General features: G+C 40.0%; 1 protein-coding gene across 3 annotated transcripts in view; it reads left to right on the forward strand.

Moving 5' to 3' along the window:
* The window catches only part of DYRK1A (dual specificity tyrosine phosphorylation regulated kinase 1A), a 151209-nt gene that overhangs the window by 40156 nt on the left and 88250 nt on the right, over window positions 1–22803 (forward strand). The window contains exon 2 of one of the 3 annotated variants that reach the window (XM_055416340.2): window positions 13826–13911. The exons of the other annotated variants lie outside the window; for them this stretch is intronic. Within the exon in view, the coding sequence (XP_055272315.1) occupies window positions 13902–13911 (10 nt within the window). The 5' untranslated portion in view covers window positions 13826–13901. The remainder of the gene's footprint in view (window positions 1–13825; window positions 13912–22803) is intronic. 3 annotated transcript variants of the gene reach the window in all.

The following is a 22803-nucleotide window of genomic DNA, read 5'->3' on the forward strand; positions in this document are numbered from 1 at the left end:
CCCCATGGGCTGTAGTCAGCCACACTCCTCTGTTGATGGGATTCTGCAGGGAAGAATACTGGAGTGGGAAGAGTATTGCTATTTCCTGCTTCAGGGGATCTTCTTGATACAGGGAGTGAACCCATGTCTCTTCTTGGCTTGTGTGATTATAAAGGCTGAGAAGTCCCCAACACTGCAGTTGGCAAGTTGGAGACCCAGAGGGCTGATGGTGTAGTTCTAGTCAGAGTCTGAAGGCCTGAGAACCATAAGAGCTGATGATTTAAATTCTAGTCTGGAGGCCAGCAGGCTCAGGATTTCAGAGCTGATGTTTCTGTTTTTGAGTCCAAAGGCAGGAAAAGCGTTGCAGTCTCAGCTCAGCGCAGTCTGACAGGAACTCTCTCTTAGCTGTGGAACGGCCTCTCTATTCTCTTCTCAACCAACTGGATGAGAACCACCCACATTCGAGCAGTCAGTCTCCAGATTCCAATGTTGATCTTATCCAGAAACAGCCTCCAGACACACCCAGAATCATGTTTGTCAAAATTACTTGTCTGGGCACCTGGGGGCTCAGACCCGTTAACACAGTAAACCTCTGTTAAAGAGCTTTCCCCCCTGTGACTCGACTCCCCTGCCTGCTCCTTTCTGTTCTGCTCTCAGCCTCAGTCTGTCTGCGCTAAGTTCTGGGTAGACTCACCTGGCCCGTGGACACTCTGGTCTCTGGGTCTCTGAAGACTTGTGGAGACCCTTTTCTGCATAGCTTGCCTCTCTCTGTTGCCCTGCCCCCCAAAGATTCCAGGTGCTTCAGCTGCTTGAAAGTCTAATCTTGACCTTCACATCTCCATAGGACCTCCTATGCTTTGCTTGGATTTTTGCTCCCTCCACCATGTTGCAAAGTCGTCCCCAGAGATCCGGGGCCGGGGGGATTAGTGAAGAGGTAGTTTTCTTTTAAAATTCTGTTTCTCTGATTCTGTTTTGTGAAGCAGGCAGTTTTCAGTAGTGCTGTGGACCTTTGGGTGAAGGTCAGGCCAGAGGGGCGGGCTCTGGAGTGAGCGGTACCGTGCGTCCCGCGTGTTGTGGGAATCGCGGGCACGCAGGCCGACGCTGTGGGCCGCAGGCTCTGCGGGTGCAGTGCCGGGGGCTGGCCCTCAGGACGCAGCTCTTCCCTGACTCGGTGCCCGCCTCCTCGCCCTCGTTTGCCGCTTGTTCTGCTGCATTCTCCTTACTCTGGGCTTTAGTCCTGTCCTCTGACTACAGGGAGCAAGTCAGTCAGTTCATCCCTCCCATGAGACTTGCTAAATTGTGTGGAGACGTCTGGTCACCGGTACTTTTGTCTTTCACGCTCTGGGCTGAATGGCCCTCGTATTCCCATATCCCTGTTCACCTGATACTTTCTCAGAAGTTCTAAATTTTCTCACCGTCTCTCTTACGTTGATCTAAAAATTGAAAGAATTGTGAACTTCAGAAGCCTTACGCATATAAAGACTACAAATACTGGTCTCATCTGCCAGTTTCTTGGAAACATTGTTTCTGATACCCCCTCCTCAGATGGGTTCCTCTCATTGATCTTCTCTCAGTCTGCCCTTTCCCTCAGAGCCGCTTTCTCTCATCATGTGAGCGTGCTTTGCAGTTGGGTGTTGGTGTGATCTTGCCTGTCCCCACCGTGGACTGGGAACTCCCTGAGGGCAGTCACAGTGACGGCAACTCTCACCCACGCATCTCCAGTGCTCAGCACACGTTTGTGGAAGAAATGAATGATAAATTTGAAACTCTAGTCATGTCATGACATCATCTGATTTTTAGGATCTTACTTGTATGCAGGTATTTAAAGTTACTTTTCGTTTTTTTCAGTAGGTGTAAATGATGGCACTTCTGAATTGTGTACAGAAGTATGTATGGTGGTCCCTCTTTTGACTTCTACCCATTCACCTTCTCAGTCCCTGAAGATAGCTACTGCTGCTGAATGCTTGCGGTTATCTTTCTGGACATTTTCCTGTGTATTTTCATTTATATGAAAATAAAAATAAGTATGCTTATATTGAGAAGGCACTGGCAACCCACTCCAGTACTCTTGCCTGGAGAGTCCCATGGATGGAGGAGCCTGGTAGGCTGCAGTTCATGGGGCCACTCGAGTCAGACATGACTGAGCAACTTCACATTCACTTTTTACTTTCATACATTGGAGAAGGCAATGGCAACCCACTCCAGTGTTCTTGCCTGGAGAATCCCAGGGACGGGGAAGCCTGGTGGGCTGCCGTCTATGGGGTCACAGAGTCGGACACGACTGCAGTGACTGAGCAGCAGCAGCAGCATGCTTATATTGTGCAGATACATATTTGCCCATATTTCTGTGTAGCAGTGGAGTTTGAATGCTCAATTAAAATGGCAAATATTTTGCTTTTATCATTGATTTGATAATCTGATTTTTTTGGTGTTGGTTTTACTTTCAGATCCTCTTAAGTAAGGCACATAATCTCTTGACCTGAGTTTCCACATCTACTAAAGGATTGATTTGAATTAAATGAAACTGAAGACCTCTTGCTCTCAGTCTGACACTAAATTCAGTGTTTCTGTGTAATTCATCTGTATTAGCTACCACAAAAAATGTGTTACTCTTTGTAATGTGAAAAAGTAGGAAGATCAAACATGAGTTATGACTTCGGGCAGCAAGAAGAAATTTTGGGGCAAGTTGTTAAAATGTTCAAAATTTTTTTTTCCCCTCCAAGAATGGCTGGAGAATGTTAGCTGCTAAAGCTAGTAAGGGGTTCTGTCTGTCTTGTGGACTTTGGCACTAGGAAGTTTGTGCTTCATTGATCTCACGGAGCTAGCCAATGACACTCTAAAGGGAATTTCACCCCAGCTCCCTAAATTTTCATATCATAGCTGTACATTTATTAGCACAAATGTCCCAGTGAAAATTTATAGGAATCAGTTTAGGTAAATCTTTGTTAGTGATTTATATGAAACATTTTATGTAAAATAGTTTCCCAAGCAGTTTTAACCTCTATCTTCTCTCCCCAAAGAGAAACAAAAGAATAAAAAAAAGCAGATTTTGCTTAGTCATGGTATGTTTGTAAGTTCTCTTGTCTTACAATTATCACATCTTTAAATTTTTTTTAGTTAGCTTCTTTTGTCATTTATTTGATAGTTTAAAAGATTGTATTTGGTACGTATTTCATACACCACTGATTTTATTAAAACTTATTTTAGTTGTTGAAAACGTCAAACATGCGTAAAAGTAGAGAATTTAGTTAACACTGCTGTCCTTGTCCTCTTCCGCAGTCATGACTTTGCCCACCTGGTTTACTGAAATTTTCAGTATAAATAACACCACATTTAAAAATATTCTCTTCAGGAAAGAGGTTTGGTGTTTAACAGGGAAAAAAAAAGAAACAAAAACTATGCCCAAGCCTTTTCTGATTATAGCTATTTATAGAGAATTGATAAATCTATAAAATATATTTTAGCTCATATATCATTCTCTATATCAGAAATTCACAATTTTGTGTTTTTCACATTGAAATGAGTTAGCCAAGTCGTTTGTTCCATGATTAGATTGCAGATAGGACTTCACTGTGCTTATCATCTTGTTTTAAATATTTAAAAAATTTTAACTCATTTGTGTCAACAGAGCAACCCCAAAGCAGGTATTTGTGGTGATGTTGTGGTTTGATGATGATGGCTTTGTTTCTCTCCTCTCTTGGTGTCGAGAGTCTGCTGTAGTTGAGGAGCTGGCCTTCTGGAGCAGGTGGTGAACAGGGCTTTAACCAGTTTCTGGGGCTAGGTGCCGTTGCGCGTGTCATTTGTTAGCTCCAGTTGAAGGCAGAGTTAGGGCCCTAGTCCTGGTGTCAGTACTGCTGTGGTGGGCTTGAGGGGTGCTGGTGGGAGACTTTCTGGAGGAGAAGGCACTGATGTTGGACGTGGGAAATGGTTGACAAGCAGGAAAGGAAGTAATTTCAGCAGGAAAGTGATTCTTGGGGAATGAGCTTTGCCCGTCATGGCTTGAGCGAACGTTCAAAGAAAGCACGTATATAAAAGGAGATAGGCCTGGAAAGGTGGGGGTCTTCATGACAGTATGAAACATGCCAGTGTAACGATGGGAAAACGTCGTGAGCACTTATCATGCCGTGTTTTAAATGCTGTGTCATCGTCACGGCACTGTTTTATGGGATCACCGCATTTGTAAATGCGGACACTAGTCAACTGGTAGTTTAGAACTTGACACAAGACCACCTGGGAAGCGGTGGAGCCAGGAATTAGAGGGTGGGCTGACTCGGGAGTGGGAAGGCTTTGGGCCTGTGGACAGTGACCAGAGTTTTAAAAGTTGGAGGGTACGTAAGGTGCTTCCATAGTTGTGGCCCATAGCTAGATTTCACGGTGACTTTTCTGTTAGGATGGAGAATGAATTTTCTCGGACCATTTTTTTTCTGATTAAGAAGATGCATATTTATTAAAGTTGTGATGTGCTAAAAAGTGTAAGGAAGAAAATTAAAAATAATCTGTTATTAGCCAAAGACATTCATTATTAATAATTTTATGTATTTTCTTCCAGTGTTTCTTCTGTGCTTTTTCTTTTTTTTTCCCTTTTACTTTCCTGAGACTGTGCTTTGATGAAGATTTTGAGTTCTTTCTGATAAGATATAATGCATGATTTTTTTCCCTCATGTAATATAATATTGCAAGAACTTAAAGGATTTACATAATATGTGAATGTGTATCTTTTCTGTTAGTGCTGAGTCTTTTTAGTATTTCTGATTTTTTGTTGATACTGTAGTTTTGTATATAAATTTTGTATTTTTCATCATGAAATGTGTTTCTAAAAGTAGAGGTTGAACATGAAGCAAAATAGGAGTACAAGCAGAATGTGCATCAGTGCTCCATGAAGAAAGCTGTGGGAACAATGCCCCTGTGAAAGCTTGTGTTCACGCGTGCTATGTATGTAATTGATTTGCGTGACTGTGAATGAGGTCCCCAAGGTTGAACATCCAGTCTAGTGAGACCAGTGGAATTTGGAGTATAGGTTGGGAAATGTTGACATTAACAAATCAGTCACATATATTAGGATTGCGTTGATGGCCCCATGTCAGTCATTTTTACCGAATTTCCATTGATCAAGAAAATTTTAGGTTGGGCCTTCCCTGGCTGAAGTGGTTAAGACTCTTTGCTTCCACTGCAGGAGGCATGGGTTTGGTCTCTAGTTGGGGACCTAGGATCCCACGTTCCCTATGGTGCAACCACAAAAAAGGAGAAAATTCTAGGTTAAGATTTAGCTAAGTTTTAAAATTCTAGGTATAAGATTTTGTTTCATTACAAAATAACACATTCATTTTAGAAACTTCAGAAAATAAGAATAACAGTTTCCTGTAGTTCTTCTTTCTGGAGATAACTACTGTTTGCATTTTGTGTGTAACCTGTGAGTTCTTTTTTTTTTTCTGCACACAATTACTCTTCTCTCCTTTTTAAAAATAAATATATTTGCATACTGGTTTATAACCCACTTTTTCTATACAAGACAGTATTTTCCATGTTGTTGATTCTATTAATCCAATGTGCTCATTGAACATCTACTAGGATGTAACAGAAATGTGAGACTGAGATTGACCAAGCAGTAGATAATATTGCTTGAGTAAGACTACAGCATAAATAATAAAATATAGTGGTCCGTAGCTAAACGGAGGTTCAGAGGAGAAACTGGAGTGGCTTTAAGCTGGGTGAGGGAGAAATGAGTTGGTCTTGAAGAGTGGCTAGGATTTACGTAAAGATCAGGTAGAGAAGGGGTGACTTTTAGTTAGGGGAAAGGATTGAGCATCGCTGCAGAAGGAGGGTGTCATTTTATGGAATGCCACGCTGAGCTCTGAGTTCAGGGCAGGAAGATTTGACTAATGTTCTTAAGTCACAGATGGGTTAACTCCCAAGTTGAAAGTCTGCGCTTCAGTGACATAAGTGTACAGCAGCTAAATGTGTGATAAAGTGGGGTGAGAGGTAAGCTGTCTGTAAGTGAAATAGTTCCCAAATCTGGCCGTGCTCAGGAGTCAATAACCTGGATGTTCTTGTATATTAAAAAAAAAAACAGCCAGGGAATTCCCTGGTGGTCCAGTGGCTGACTTCAAGCTCCCAATGCAGGGGGCTGGGCTTCAATCCCTGGTCACGGAATTAGATTCCACATGTCCCAACTAAGAGTTCACAGGCTGCAACTAAAGATCCTGAGTGCTGTAACTGAGACCCACTGCAGCCAAGTAAATAAATATTTAAAAAAGCAAAAACTAAACAAAACCTGGGCGGGTTCTCGAGCCCTTCTCCATGCTCCCTGATTCGGGGTCTTTGGGAGTGGCGTCTGCAGTCTGATTCTGCAGACTCCCCTAGCGTTTCTGGCATACCCTCTGGCCTAGGAGATGCTGAGTTTAGGAGGCATCTCAAATCGCGTGAAATAAGGACCTGGGCCGAGGGATGATACAGTAGGCTCGGAGAAGAATGGAAAGGCATGGGGCATTTTGAAAATGTATAGGATTGAGCGAGATCATTTAGAGTAGCTCAGGAATTCAGCAGTTTCTAGAATGGTTGGGGGTGGGTGGGAAGAGATGGGAATGTGAGTTGTGTAAGGAAGGGGTTGCATGCCTTTAGGCATGAAGAGTTAAGGTGGTAGCGTGGCCCTGTAGGCAACATCCTGCAGCTCTGGACTAGATACTGAGCGATCGAGGTAGGGCAGCTAGAGAAAAGTCTGGAGTTACTAGTTCGGGGCAAACCTTTGAGGTACTCCTTTTAGAGGGAAAGATGTTTAGAAAAACCAGTGGAGGGGCCAGACGATGGAACTGGAGACGAGTACCTGAGTTTGGGGCCTAAGGTGACAAAGGTACCAATTGGAGGACAGTTGGTACCCTGAAATGTAAGACCATACATTTTATGAAGTTTTCAGGGGACACCATTTTCCTTTAAGTTCCCCAGAAGTCTAACAGAGAAAATAAGTAAAACTCTGAAAAGTTCCCAGCACAAGAATTGGCGTGGATTGGATGTGAGGTAGGCGGTAGGAAAGAGGTCCCAGGTTATTAGGGCTTTAGTTTGGGAGCCTGGGGTGTGGTGAGACCCACTGACCAAAACTGAGAATTCAGGAGGGAGAAGTGGGTTTTTTCCTTGTCCTACCTATTCTTTCCTCTTCTTTTTTGGTTGGGAGAGTAGAGTCAGGAGATCATAAACTCAGTTTAATGTGGGGCCTGAGATCGGCAACTTTGGAGTTTGTTTGGTTGAATTTGAATGTCATCTCTAAAATAGTCCTGTGTGGCTCTGTGTGACCTCACTTTTCTGGACCTTAGTCTCCTCACCTGTAAAACTGGGTAATAGTACTACTGAATTTATGTAATTATTTATGAGAATTAAGTGAATTAAACGAAAGTGCTTATGTGTCCATTAAATACAAGATCTCTCATGTGCAGTAATAAGTGGGAAACGAAAATAATTGCGACATCAAGCTCAGTTCATAGGACTCTCAGAAACGTGGGCCTGAAACTTTGAAGGAGAGAGGTGGGCTGGGGGCAAGTCACACTTTGGAAGGCTGCTTAATTCCACACGTAACTAAAATAGTACTTAATGTTGCCTTGCAACCAGCTAGCTTAAATGAACCTTCTGGAACTTAGGTTTGCTTATGATAGGTTATTTCTTAGTATATATACACTGATAGCTCTCCAGTAGTGGAAGTCAGGTTCCTGAAAAGTTCCGTGGTCTGAATATTCAATTTTGAGGAACTTGGAATATAAGAGAAAACACGTAGGTATGTGGATAGACTTGAAGGTTGCATAAATCTGTGAAAATAATTGTTTTCACACTCACTAAAGGAGACAAAAGATGGCAGGTAAAGTACAATGTCGGTGAGAGTGTCATTCGCTCAGTCGTGCCTGACTCTTTGTGACCCCATGGACTGTAACCTCCGTCTGTGGGGTTCTCCAGGCAAGAAAACTGGAGTGGGTAGCCATTCCCTTCTCCAGGGGATCTTCCCAACCCAGGGATCAAAGCTGCGTCTCCCACACTGCAGTCAGGTCCTTTACCATCTGAAGCACCAGGAAGGCCACAGTATCAGTGGTAGTTGATATGTTTTGAATTAGTGGCAGGGTACCAGTACTTTTTTTGGTCATAGCCTACTCCTATGAGGCTTCCCTCATAGCTCAGTCAGTAAACAATCTGCCTGCAATGCTGGAGACCTGGGTTCGCTTCCTGGGTTGGGAAGATCCCCTGGAGAAGGAAATGGCAACCCACTCTAGTATTCTTGCCTGGAAAATCCCATGGACAGAGGAGCCTGGTAGACTACAGTCCATGGGGTTGCAAGAGTCGGACACAATTTAGCGACTGCACCACCACCAGTACTCCTAGAAACTTCTCAGTCTCTGCTCTCCAGTCTTAAAAAACATACTTGTCAATGCATTCTGCGTTGTTACAGATAATATGCCTTTGAGTTATTTCCCTTCTGTTTTCCTGAGCTTATTGCTGTAGTCAAATATACAGTGCCTGATTTTGTCTCAGTTTAGCCCAGATGTAGTCCTGGAGAGGCCAGGTAACTTGGTGCTTGAGGTAGCAAAAATTGGGGCATTATTTATTTAATCCACTCAGGTCTTGTTTCTTGAACCTTCTCTCCAGTGCTTACTCAGAGTTGTGTTCTTTATTTTCAGTTTCATGAGAAATCACATCCTTTTCTCTCCTTAAACCCCATGTATCAGCTGCTCCCACTTCTAACATGCCAATGGAGTCATATGATCCAAGAACCCAGGTTTATAGTTCTTCATGTTCTTTTATCTTGCCTGAGTCTTCAGAGCAAAAATGACTTACCTACTCTTGGTTTTTACAGTCTTCTCTGCTTGTCTTCAAATTTTTTTTTTAAGGAATATATAGCAAACTGTTACATGTTATAATCAGAATTTCTCTGCTGGGCTGATTTTTCAGGAAAGTTACTTTTATATTCTCCTAAACTGAAATATTTTTAACAAATTAATTTACTACTTATGAATTTTATTCGTTTTCGACCTGGTTGAGGCAGAAGAATAAATGGTGAGACTTCAAATCAGACTTAGTCCACGTAGATTTTCAGGTTTGTAATTTTCTTCTAACCATTTCAGTGATCCGTAGTGAGAGGATCTTGCAGTGGCGGAAAGAAGTGAACTTCGGTGTGGGACCAGAGTGCTCACGCTGTGACCTTAGGCCAGGCTGCCTGATCTGTCTGACCCTGGTGTCCCCGCTGGTGAAATAAGGGCCTGCTTGTTGTGTGTCAGAGTCTGTGAAGTGCCTCAGCTGAGTGGTTGGGGTATAGTGAAGGTCCTTTTCTCTGCAGTTTTACTCATAATTTTGATTTGAAATCTTAGGCTTTTTGCATTTTCAGTTTTTTTTTTTTTTTTAAGACTGTGGGTATTTCCTCGGATTCTAGAGGAAGTCATAAATATTCTTGGTTTTTAGGATTTCTCTTGAAATACCCAGTTAGTGAAAAGGGTCCCCCCCCCCATATCCCATTTGATCATCTTTTTGGGGATTAGGGTGATAGATTTTTTTTTCTTGTGTGTTAGGTATCAAAGCATTTCCTGTATGACTCCTTTGGCTGTTTTAATTCTTGAAAGTCTACTTTTGAAATAAAGACATTTTCTTCTATGACTTCCTTATTCTGTTAGTGTAAATGAGCAGAAGTTTTTAAGGAAAGCGGGTCATGGTGCATAATTTGAATATAACCGCATAGTAATTTGATCCATGGAATAAAATTTTAGGTCCCTCAACTTTGTTTTCATTTTTGTAGCTTATTTTTATTTTTGTAGCTTATTGTTAATAGAAATCTTCTGTACTATCTGAATTGTCCTTTTAAACCTCTTGCCTTTCATTTTTTCCTGAGGGTTAAATTTTTTAAACTGTGAATATGAGAATATATAACACATAAAATTAAAAGATAATAAGCAACAGCTGTGTACTTCCACCCAGCTTAAGAAATAAGGTATTTCCTACCAGTACTTTTGAAGCTTGTATCAGCTTGTATGTACTGATTTTTTTTTTGCCTGCTGTTTGTAATACTTCCCTACTACTATAGTTATTTTGAAACTAGATATAATTTTTAGTTTTCCGTCAGTATAAAACATTGTGTCTTTAGAAAATACATCAATGACTGCCATTTCATTAAATGAAAGAAAGTGAAAGTCGCTCAGTGGTGTCTGACTCTTTGTGATCGCATAGAGTCCATGGAATTCTCCAGGCCAGAATACTGGAGTGGGTATCCTTTCCCTTCTCCAGGGGATCTTCCCCAACCAGGGATTGAACCCAGGTCTCCCACAATATAGGCGGATTCTTTACCAGCGGAGCCACAAGGAAAGCCCTTAGTTCATTAACTCTTGAGTTAATCTGGGTTTGCCATATCATGCTAATGCATTCTTTTCAATTACAGTTTTGCCACTCTAGTTTTTTTTTTTTTAGATTTGTAGTGATTTTATAAATCTCAGCACAAGAGTACTTTCAGTTAGGTGCTTTCACATCCTTCCACCCTCCCTCCCTCCCCTCCCCTGCCCTCTTGTCTCCCTGACCTCTCCTGAGAAAGAACAGACACCAAGAGACCAAGTCTGTACTTTCCTGAGCATACCATGCACCAAAACTCAGGCTTGTTGACATTTGGTTCGTCTTCCCTGCACATGTGCTGTAGGTTAATTTTATGCAGTGATTTTCAGACAACTAGAAAAATGGTTTGTAAGTTTAGCTTCAAAAACCACTTAAGCTCAGTTCAGTTCAGTCACTCAGTTGTGTCTGACTCTTTGCGACCCCATGAATCACAGCACGCCAGGCCTCCCTGTCCATCACCAACTCCCGGAGTTCACTCAAACTCATGTCCATAGAGTCGGTGATGCCATCCAGCCATCTCATTCTCTGCCGTCCCTGTCTCCTCCCGCCCCCAATCCCTCCCAGCATCAGAGTCTTTTCCAGTGAGTCAACTCGTCGCATGAGGTGGCCAAAGTATTGGAGTTTCAGCTTTAGCATCAGTCCTTCCAATGAACACCCAGGAGTGATCTCCTTTAGGGTGAACTGGTTGAATCTCCTTGCAGCTCAGTTCCTAGATTGTTCATAGACTTTTATATTGCCTCTGGCAAAGTGTGAGCTAAACATACTGTAAATGATTTTGATTATAGGAGGTTTCTGTGGTAAGGATAGTACATGTTTTTCAGTAGCATCTAATTTTGCTCCATAATTTGTGAATGGTTCCATTTGTAGGGGAAAAGATAAAAAATCCGTTGTAGGTTTTTTTCAGAAAAAAATTAAAATATGATTGAATTTGTAAGCTTCTTTAGAAAGAAAATTGTGTCTGTAGTTTGCAAAGTCCATTTGGTGTTTACTGTAACCTAGTTACTGTCAAAACTCACATCTGATACAGACCACTGTTTTTTTGAAAAGTGACAAGCCTGAAGGATATATTGGAATAATCACTAGAATCTTTATTTAGTAATCCAGTGTCAAGACTTGAGACGTTTACCATTACTTAGTATATGGTGGTTTAGTTGCAGCATACCTCAGCAGCCAATTTCCTAACTTGCTGAGATTCTTTATCCTTTGCTAAAGGCTGTTTTTCAAATGAGTAGTGATTAAATGGTTGATTTCCTCCACCCCCAAAAGATGTCAGCTTTAGGGTGAGACCATTTTGACGATCCAGAGGCAGATGCATGATCCATTACGCCACTGGCCCACTCATCTGTTCCTCTTGAAGCCATTGAAGTTGTCAGGGTGTTGATAGCGTTGTGGCAGTTTACAGGTGAAGAATATAATGTTGAGAGCCTGAAGGATTTGAAAATGTGTAGTTCATAGCTGCTGCTGCTTCTGCTGCTGCTAAGTCGCTTCAGTCGTGTCCGACTCTGTGCGACCCCACAGACAGCAGCCCACCAGGCTCCCCCGTCCCTGGGATTCTCCAGGCAAGAACACTGGAGTGGGTTGCCATGACCTTCTCCAATGCATGAAAAGTGAAAGTGAAGTCGCTCAGTCGTGTCCGACTCTTAGCGACCCCAAGGATTGCAGCCTACTAGGCTCCTCCGTGTAGTTCATAGCTAGAGATTTTAAATTTCACATTTTCCTTTACTGTAGTTTATGCTGAAATTATAAAAGACTTTTATTATTATTTAAGACTGACTATTTATGAGGGAAAAAATTAGAAAACTGTGTTTTTAAAATCTTTAAAATCTTTTAAAGATTAAAAATCTTTAATCTTGATTCATATATTATTTTTGCAAGTAAAACTTGATGCGCTGCTTTAATGTTCATCTGTTTGTCTGTCCGTATCCCCCTTTCCTCTCAAGTTGGATACCAGTTGGTCTCATGCTTAGGGTTTTTACTTGATACCATAGCAGCATCTAAACTGGAAAAGTGGTTTTTCAAGAATGGAATCTGGAATCGAGGAATGATTTCAGGGACAGGTGGTTCCTAATTTACAAGTAATTCATACATGTAAACTGCTATCTCTGAGCTGCTCTTCCATGTTTTGAGCTTTTAAAGAACCCCACGGGCTCAAAAGTAGGAGAAATAAGTGAAAAGCAGAAATATTTGGGGGCAGTAAATACAGACTCAAATCCACATTATGACCCACTTAGCTAAAATTTTTCCTCACACTGTCTCAGTATTTTTTAATGTTATTTTGCAATACTATTAGAATTCTACCAATTAGGGGTTTATTTGGTCTATTTAGCTAGCATCCTTGTTGAAAACTGCAAATATTAAAGTGAATTATTTCAGCCCAGTTGATTTCTTCATGTCACATATCTGAAGTGAACTCCATTGAGGAAACAGGAACTTTGGGATGCTAATTTAGGAACATATTGGTACTCAGGGGAAAGGGTTATTACTATTAGCAGGATGATTGGAGTGTCCTAATGTAAATTTAGGGAATTGCAAGCATCAAGAATTGAGAGAGTGCTAACAAAGGAAAACAACTTACTTTAGAATTTTTCCAAATAAAGAGAAGATCTAGAATTGGTTAAGTTTCTGTGTTGCTTCTGCAGAGTCCCCAGTGCCCATGGCTGGTGTAATATCTTTTGGTCTCAATAGATGGATGTCTTTTGGCTAGCCTGGGAACTTGGCCAACGTAAGCAACATTGTTTCATTTGGAGTAGTACTGAATTCCACAGTATCAGTTTGAAAACTAGATCTTCAGACCAACCCCCTTTGTCGATTTTCAGCCTGTGCTCCTCTCTGTCTTGTCCTTACTGTGTGCTCTTAGTTGGCAACAGTGAGATGAGAGGACGCTTTTGCTTTCCTGTTAGTCGTTGGATTTGCTGGCCAATCATGAAATAGCAGCGGAAGTAATAAGTAGGAATTTAAAGTCAAAGAATTATAATAAGTAGGGGAAGCCACTCTGAGAGCAAAAGAGAGTTTGTGGGCTTAGGGGAGCAGTTGTGAGCAGTGTCTCATTTTACCTGTAACATTGGAAGATTGACATCTGATTGTTCCTATAAAGCAACTTTGTTTACCTTTGATAGTAAACCACCGTGAAAAGTGAATTCACATTCATACTGATTTGTGAATTGATGTAGATTATAAAATGTAGACATTTTTCTTCTGATAAATTAACATAGACTAGTGGAGTATTGACAGTTTATTTCATACCTAGAAATGTGTGAATTTTTTTGTTGGTAGTAGTCAGATTTTAAAACTTTTTCTCCCTGGCAGTTACTTTATATTTTATATATAACTGGTTTTCATTAATGAAAATTATTTTCAAGTAAGCTTTAATAAATGTTAGCAAATGAATGTACAGTCATTTTATCTCTATGTCTTGGGGGTTGTGTTTACATTAAATGTTCCTCAATTAGGGTGACTGTCTTGCATCCTTATCTCTCATCATAATCTGTTTTTCTTCACACAGTGTTGTAGTTTTGCTGCTGGACTCTTCCCTCCCTCCCCCCACCCCATCAGGATGCTATGAGACTTGAAAGAAGACGATGCATACAGGTGACTCACGTTTTGAAATACAGTAAACTGTGGCTGGCTGAGGGAATGTGGGAACTGGCGGTGTGTTCTGAATGGGGGGAGCTTTCTGATAAACAGCATCAGTGGGGAGAATTATTTAGATCACTAAATGCAGAGATATAGTTGGGGTATTATTGGACTTGACTTTGGGCATCAGTTTGATAATCAGTAACTGAGAGTGGTGTTAATACAAATACAGCATAGTAATTGCTAGTTCTTGACCTTTTCAAAAGGGGATGATTGGCTAAAGTACTTCGGCAAGATTTGAAGTGTTTCTGTTAAAGATAAATAAAATATTCACCTTTATGGGTGAATGCATGTTCCCCCAGATCCCTTTAGAGCAGAGCTGTAAAGGCTTATGGAGTAGATGTTAGCGGTGTGTCTTAAACCGTTACATTAAGGATGTTACACCCGTATGTATGACTCCTTCAGACAGTATGCTCTGGGTTTTACGTTTTGTTTCATGCCTCTCTCCATCCCTTCCTTCGTTCCTCTCTTTCTCCGGTCTTTCTTCCCTGTCTCATCTTTTATCCTTTTGTCGTTTGTGTTTATATAGGAGAAGCAACATAGAAGGCAGTTTTGAAAGAATAGTTTTGATTGCTTTATAATTAATTGAGGTGATCTTATACACGGAAAAATGAAGGCTGTTGTATCTGTGGCTATGTTCAAACTCTTGAAAATGTAGTGCAGCTAATGGATAAGGTGTTACTAATGTTTAAATTTGAATGGTTTTAAATCAGACTGATTAGGAGACATTTTGTTGAACCATTTTGTTGCGCCAGATTGGACCAGGCTTATATTTGTAGACCTGGACACAGACATTCTTGCTTGATTTATAAACTGAAAATGTGGTCTTTAACTGACTACATAAATCTTGGATAGATACTTAATTATATTATTGGCGAAAGTGTTAAAGTTTTTGTGATTGGTTTTTGGTTTTGGTGATCTTTGTTTTTCAAACAGAAAAAAATTACCTTTTTTTGACTTCAGAGTGGAATTAAAAAAAAATAATGTCTCAGGTGTACCATTTTGTATGAAGAAATGTGCTTGAATATATATTAATTATAGATCAAATCACATTTTACATTCATGAGGAACTCAAAGAGTCTGATGGTAATTCTTTTTTAAGTAAAGGGCGATTGAGTGATTATTACTGTAGTCTGTGTCTCAAGGGTGCACATATGTGTTTGCCTGTACCTACTAGACGTACACCATGGACACATCACGGCTGAGTGACTGATAGAATCAGCATGATGCTGAAGCCGATATTAGTGTCATGGAGGAGTAAATAAGAATGAATTTACAGAAAACATTGTAGAATTTTATGAAAATTGTGTTGTCAGATTTTATAAGTGTGACCTTCTGGTGCAGGAACAGTTTCTGAGCCCTGTTGGCTCCTGGGTTGCGCCTTGGACAGTGTACTAGCACATTGGCTATACCAAGTAGATGCTCACTTTCACCTGAGGTTAGTAGAGGATCAAAGTGTTCTGGGGGTGTCTCAAAAGACTTATCCATGAATATTAATGATTCTTGAGGTTTTCCCTTAAGGAACTTTGAGGTGGCAGAGTTGCTCTTTTATTTCTAGTTTATTGTCACAGGATACGAAAAGTTTCCAAATAGCTCTTTTTCTTGAGAGGCTTATGGATGAACTGAAACATCTACAGAGTAAATCCAGTTTATAAAGATTATCTAGTTCATTTTATGAGTGCTGGAACACACAGAAAATTTACAAATATCAGATTTGTGGTGTAATCTAGTCTCTTACTCAGCCCTGTAGTCTTTAAAAATTACCAACATTTACTGGCTGATAAAGGGAAGGACTGAAGAAGGAAGGTTTGACTCTGATGTGTATATTAGCTGTTGGTGTATTTCCCCTTCAACAGTTTGAAAGTTAATAATTGGTTTTGAATATAAAATTAACAGCTTTTATAATCATCATTAATTAATGCAGTTTGCTTTGCTTTTACGATGCACACATTTATTATTCAGCGGACAGGATTTTAACACGTAAAAGCTCATAAGGAGTTTTTCATTGGGAGTTATTTCTAGAATGTTTTTGTGTACTTGGAAGTGAGTGTTGTTTCCCCAGGCGTTCATGATCTTGACTATGTTGGTGAGATGTGGCGATGCCTTACTCTCTCATACAGCTTCATTTTAGGTGCTCGTTCGGGGATGCTAGAAAGGACGTTGAAATATGTTTTGACTGACTGTGCTTTTCAAAAGCCAAAGCTTAATAATCGATTTTTACTGAACAGCAAGCTAAACTTTAATATATCTTTAGTATGTGTGTTTATAGGTGTTTCTGTACTTGTTTAATTGGAGGGCATTTTTCACATTTTAAAATACAGTTAGGCTATATATTACGTAAGAGTGGATTATTTTTTGATCTTTGGGAGAAAAATCATTTATGACCAAACGTTCATTTCACTAACATTTGCTTTGTACCAGGTGTGATGGTAGTGCTTAGCTGGTAAGGATTCCTTTGCTTGGGAATCAAGGAACACATTGCAGCTGGAAGAGGGAGAAGATATATGAACAGATTCTGCAGTGGATGTTTATGATGAATTTTAGATCCTTGTCTGCTGAATTCAAGGTGCCTAACCCACTCCAGCGGAGAAGGCAATGGCAAGCCACTCCAGTACTGTTGCCTAGAAAATCCCATGGATGGAGGAGCCTGGTAGGCTGCCGTCCGTGGGGTCGCTAAGGGTCGGACACGACTGAGCGACTTCACTTTCACTTTCCACTTTCACGCATTGGAGAAGGAAATGGCAACCCACTCCAGTGTTCTTGCCTGGAGAATCCCAGGGACGGGGGAGCCTGGTGGGCTTCCGTCTATGGGGTCACACAGAGTCGGACACGACTGAAGTGACTAGCAGCAGCAGCAACCCACTCCAGTGTTCTTGCCTGGAGAATCCCAGGGACGGGGGAGCCTGGTGGGCTTCCGTCTATGGGGTCACACAGAGTCGGACACGACTGAAGTGACTTAGCAGCAGCAGAGTAAATGTAGAAAGCACTTTCTGGTTCAGGCATTCGCAGTAATGTCTTTACTTGAGGCCTGTGTGTTGTCAGAATCTGCTTTTGTGTCCCACTCTTCTTTTCTGAGCTCCAGATTGACATAGCTGCCTCCTAGATGTCTCTCCTGCACACACTTTCTCCTCTCCTATTTATCCCTGTTAGCGATGAGTGACACCATTCTACCCAAGCATGCGATCATCCTGAGAACCTAGGAGCTACTCTTTACCCCTTTGAATGTAGAAAGTACTTAGGAGGTTAAATTTGGAAAACGCACTGCCTCAGAAATCACTGAGCACATTAACATAAAAGCACTGCATCTTTCAAATTTACTTGATAAAAGGACCTCCCCTTCCTTTTATTTCTTATTTATACCTATTAACATTCAGTGGAACATTAATTGGAAAAGCTGTTGGTTACAGCAGATGATACTATACTTTGCTGGGCTTCTTTAACAACTGAAATTTCTTTTTAATAATAGTGATAAGCTAGTTATATGAAACCTTGAAATAGTTCTAGAACATACAGAACTATAACTATTTAAGGGTGAACATTATAAATTTATTTTAAATTCTGCTGATTTGATCATATTGTCTACCATATTTCTATAAACTTAAGTGCTTAAAGCTATTTGATGTGGCAGTTTTAACAGATTAAAATGTGAGTCTTGTGGGACAAAGTTTGTATACTTCAGTGATCACAGGAGTATGACATATTATTATACAGCAATTAGAAATCAGATCTGTAAATTTAAATAAAGTCAACTTCTGTAGTCCCGGTTATACACACAGGGTGCAGGGAGGGGAATAAAAGGGTTTGTGCATTTTGATATTTGAGACCGTATTGCCCATTTGCCGCCTTTTGGTCTTGTTCTTCATGTGGTCCTGTGTAAACAGTCTTTTTCCAATATGTGTTTTCCCTTCTTTAGTTCTCATTCATTTCTTAATCCTGAGTGGCCTGATTTTGTGCTTAATAATTCAATAAGGTGATGGTTTTTGGTGAATGGTTAAATCCGGTGGATTTATTTTTGCCCTCAGGTTTTAAGTTTTTCTCCCTGTTGACTCGATAATGTAGTATCAGTGAAAAAATTTGGAAATTTATAAGACTATGGGTGAGTGGAAGGAAACATACCCAGAGTTCTACTGCCCATTGCGCTAGGGCACTTTCTCTTCCAGTATTTTGTTTTTGATGCCATTTTTTATTAAGATCATCTGAATAGGTTGGCGTGCTTGGGCAGAATCTGTTTTCATATTGTTTATATTTTCTCTTTTATTGCCCAGCATTATATTGTAAACATTTCCCTGTGTCATCAAAAACTTACTAACTATAGTGGTCTGCTGTTCTTTTCAACTTGGAGCACATTCAGAGCATTCAGAACTGGAACATTTTGAGGGCACATTATTTTAGAATTTTATTTTAAGGTATGTGATTTGAAGCTGTTTCTTTATATGCTCATTTCCTAGTTAAGTTAGATGTCCTTGGGACTTTTTTCAAGTTTTCCTTTTCACTTTTTAAAAAAATACTAACATTTGTGTGTGAGTGTTTGTTTGTATGTTGAATTATTGCCTTGTAGTTTGTCCCTAGGAGTGTAAATATTTTCACTCATAGGGCTTAAAAATTTTTAAGACCCTTCATACAACTCTTTAGAAAGGTGTTTGGTAAATGTATCAGTTTACTAGCATTTGATACATATTTGTCTTTTTAATATATCTTTGTGAGCAGTGAGTATTATAGTTAAAAATAAGTTTACAATTCAGCTGGCAAAGAGAAGAATCTTCTATTTTAGAAAATATAAAAGTGATAGTGTGTTCTCAGTGGAGGAAAAAGTTTAGTTGCTTCAGAAATGCATAAAGCGACAAACCTAACATAGTTCAGTAAATATTCTCCTCCCAGGATTCTTTCTAGCAGGTGGTTTTGTTTAATTATTTTATGGCATTTGCATGTGTTAGCTTGTCATTTTTTGGTCCCAGCTAATCTGATTCTCGGAAGGGCACGACAGAGAATGAGATGGCTCGATGGCATCACCAACTCGATGGACGTGGGTTTGAGTGAACTCCGGGAATTGGTGATGGCCAGGGAGGCCTGGCGTGCTGTGATTCATGGGGTCGCAAAGAGTCGGACACGACTGAGCGACTGAACTGAACTGAATCTGATTCTCAGAGTCAGAGGACCATGGCTTATTCGCTTTTTTGTGTCCTGTGTCTAACAGGGTTCTTGTGACGTAGAAAGCGTTCAACGAATACTTGTTAAAAGAACAAAAATTGTTACTCTATTAATGCCTAAAAATATGTACTCAGTCTGTCTGCTTTGATAAATTTCTTCAGGTGGTTTTAAGAGTTCCACATTATTTTCCATTTCTTTTTATGTTTCATTTTTTTTTTTTTTACTGTTTCTGGTTTCTAGATGAAAGTGATTAATAATGATTGCACCAGGTGCGTGCCTCATAAGAGAACACAGGATAGTTATAGAGAAGATGGTGGAAAACCTGAGGTTAGCCGTGTTGTAAAGGTTTATTTCTTAGGCCTTTGTGCCTTTATTCAAGACCTCGGTGAAGGCAAATGGATTCATACTCATTATTTTAAATTTTAGGGATACTTGCTAAATGTACCTTCAGAAGAATGTTTGAGATCTGGGAAGATAACAGTAGGACATAGTTGTTTGAATCTTGATAGTTTTCCCTAAATACAGACTAACTAGCATGGCAAAACCAGAAATTGATGGACACTTTCTCTAAAACAGTATCACCACAAACTCGTAATAGAAGTAGATGAGGACCAGTCTCAAATAACTACAAGACTACAAGTCAGCATTTGTACTGAAAGATTCAGAAGAAAGCAGCAGGAATTTGATGGACTTGAGAACAGGAGAACCCCAAGCTAGCTAACAAAAAGTCCCTGCAAAGTGTGGCAAGAAAAGTTGAGAACAGCAGCTAAAATGAAGAGATGTTGGTGAGTTCTCAGGATAGCAGAGGCCGTGCAGTGAATTCTGTGGTGGTAGAGCCCTCTGGTGCCTATGAATCTTCAAAACCAACCAGTTGGGGTTCCCTTCCTGGTCCGAGTCCCACACTGAGGAGACACTGCTGATAATGGAATCCAAATGAAACAGGATGAAGACCATGGGGGAAAAGGGCAAGTAAGATGGGGAAAGGTGGAAGTCCAGGAGACCGCAGTCATGAGACTGTGTTTTGGTATGCTTCATTTCCTCTTGAGGAAAACAGGAGGACTTACTGAACCTGGAAAATCTACTCCAGCTTCCTAAAAGTTTTTTTGTTTTGCATGAAAGAGAGCAACTGACTCAGTCAAATTCCCCCAGAGCTTACTTTCCTAAGAAAAAAGGAATGAGAGCAAAATATTTCTGCAGACAATGAAAGCATTCTGGAAAGAAATGTTTATAAAACAAATGAAAAGTATAGCCTGATGTTTCTAAATGAACTCAAACTCAAATTTAGAAGATAATACAAATATGGAGTGTTAGTCACTCAGTAGTGTCCAGCTCTTTACGACCCCATGGACTGTAGCCCACCAGGCTTCTCTGTCCATGGGATTCTCCAGGCATGAATACTGGAGTGGGTCGCCATGCCTTTCTCCAGGGAATCTTCCTGACCCAGGGATCAAACCCCAGCCTCTTGGGTCTCCTGCATTGGCAGGCGGGTTCTTTACCACTAGCGCCACCTGGGAAGGTGTGGAAGAGCAACAGAAATCTGAATAAGAAAATCTTAGAAATGGTAAAGAGAAATAAAGAATCATTTGAAAAATGAAGCTCAGCTAGAAGGTACGCTAAAGTGAAACAAACAATAGAAAATGTCTTGGAGAAACAGAAGATAAATAGGAGACAAAAATTAAAAAAAAGAATTGAAGAAAAAGAAATGTTCTAGAAAAGGTGACATTTACCAAAGAGAGGCAAAGAAATATCAACATAGAAACAATACCAGAGTCTCTGAAGAGGAACCAGAGCAGTGAAACTTAATAAATTCTAATAGTTATAATTCAGGTACGTTTCCTGAAATTAAAAAAGAAAAAGGGTTACCACTACATTTGAAAAGTTATATACTTGGAGAAATTGATCCAGAAACAACTACCATGTAGATATATTCTTCAAACATTATTGGACTTTGAAAAAAATTCTTGGAGTATGTAGGCAAAGATCCAAATCTTTAAGGGGAAGATTGTTGGGATTGTCTGGTTTTGATAACAGTACTTTATTCTGGAAGCAGTGGAATAACAACATCTAATAAACACAAGAACAAATAAGAGCCAGGAGTTTTATATCCAGCTAAATTGACTCAAGTATGAAAACAGCAAACAAAATGTTATGAATGTGAATTTGGAGGCTATTTTTTCTTTGAGCACTTCTTAAGGAATCTACCAGGGAATAAACTTTGGCAGCCAAGGAGACTGCAGGGACAGTGACATAAAAGGAACTTTAAATAGGTACTTGTGAAACTTAAATGATGCTTATGCATGACTATAATATGTAATGGCTAGATTCTCTGCAATGAAGATAGAGTAGAGAAACGACATAAAAAAGAATAAATTCTGATTGCATCAGTTACTAATGGGAAATAAAAGAGTCCTTCAAATTGGATGCTTGGAGAAGAGGAGGGAGGGGGAAAGTTGGTAATTAAATTTCAGTGGTGTTACAAGTCGGGGAAACAGTAGGTCGTGCTTCGTCACGCCTAGACACATGGTGAGAAGAAAGGAAAACAGAAGGGATTTGGGTAACTACAGAACAGGATGCAGAGCTCCGCATCTCACTTTCTCCACAGGAAAGGGGAGCAGGAGGCGTAGTGATAGCAGGAAGACCGCACAGTGGAGTGCTGAGTGCTCGCGTAGGTGCGGCCTGATAGGTGTGGCCTGCTTCTGCTCTTTTTATTCTCTCCCCTCTCAGTTGTTACTACCATACTATTTATGCTTATTTTGAGCTTGTGTTTTCTTAAATTTACCCTTGTTTTGAGAATTTGACCTGTCTTCTCAAATCACCTGTTTAATGTTTCAGATTTTACCAGACTTAACAATTAATATTCATCTCATTTACATAATTTAAAATTGTGTTGAAGGACTGTTTTATTTATTATGCTGATTTTTTCCTACTTATTTGTGTTACTCAGGGTTTATTTGCAGGAGCAGGGTAGATAGGGGAAAAAATGTGTTGGAGTAAAGAGTCTTTTTCTGGTAAAACCCAAGTTACTTGAAAAACTAATAATATTTTGTTTTTTCATGTACTTGAAGTGATCTAATGTCAATTTTTATGTGAGTCCAGTATAAACATTTGTTACAGTCACGCAGATTTATTGGTGAAGAGATCTGAGGTACTGTAGTTCTCCCTCTTCCGCGTTCAGTAAAACACAGAATGTAGTTTTTTTCTCTCTCTTTGAGTGCAGGGACTTTTTCCTGTCCTGTGTGTGTGAATATTCCTTGACAAATTACATATCATAAAATTCATGCATCTTATAAGTTTGAGTTTTCAGTGAATTTTTACAATTGTGCAGCTATCACCACCACAGTCCAGTTTACATATTTTTAGTTAAAAGTAATTTGAGTTCAGATAGAACTTCTGTAAAGAAGAAAATGAAAATCAGAGATAATCAGAATATCACTATTTTTTTAGTTTATGTATTTTTGCCTGTTATACCGTTTTTATATGGGGCTCCTTCGAACTGGATGGAAGAGGCAAATGGGGTCACCTTTTACTATCTCTAGTCTTTTAAAATTTAAACATTTCCCCATCAATACTCTTTTATAGCATCATTTTTCATGAGTAATTAGTATTCTGCAAATCAGTTACTGTTCCCCATTGTTGCTCATTAGTTCATAATAATGTTTAAGTGAATGTTGTGGTAGACCTTGTGTTCATGTGTGATTT

The sequence above is a fragment of the Moschus berezovskii genome, chromosome 1 (genome assembly GCF_049115385.1).
Source record: "Moschus berezovskii isolate FMDL1 chromosome 1, NW_MosBer_1.0, whole genome shotgun sequence".
In the NCBI taxonomy this organism is placed as follows: Eukaryota; Metazoa; Chordata; class Mammalia; order Artiodactyla; family Moschidae; genus Moschus; species Moschus berezovskii.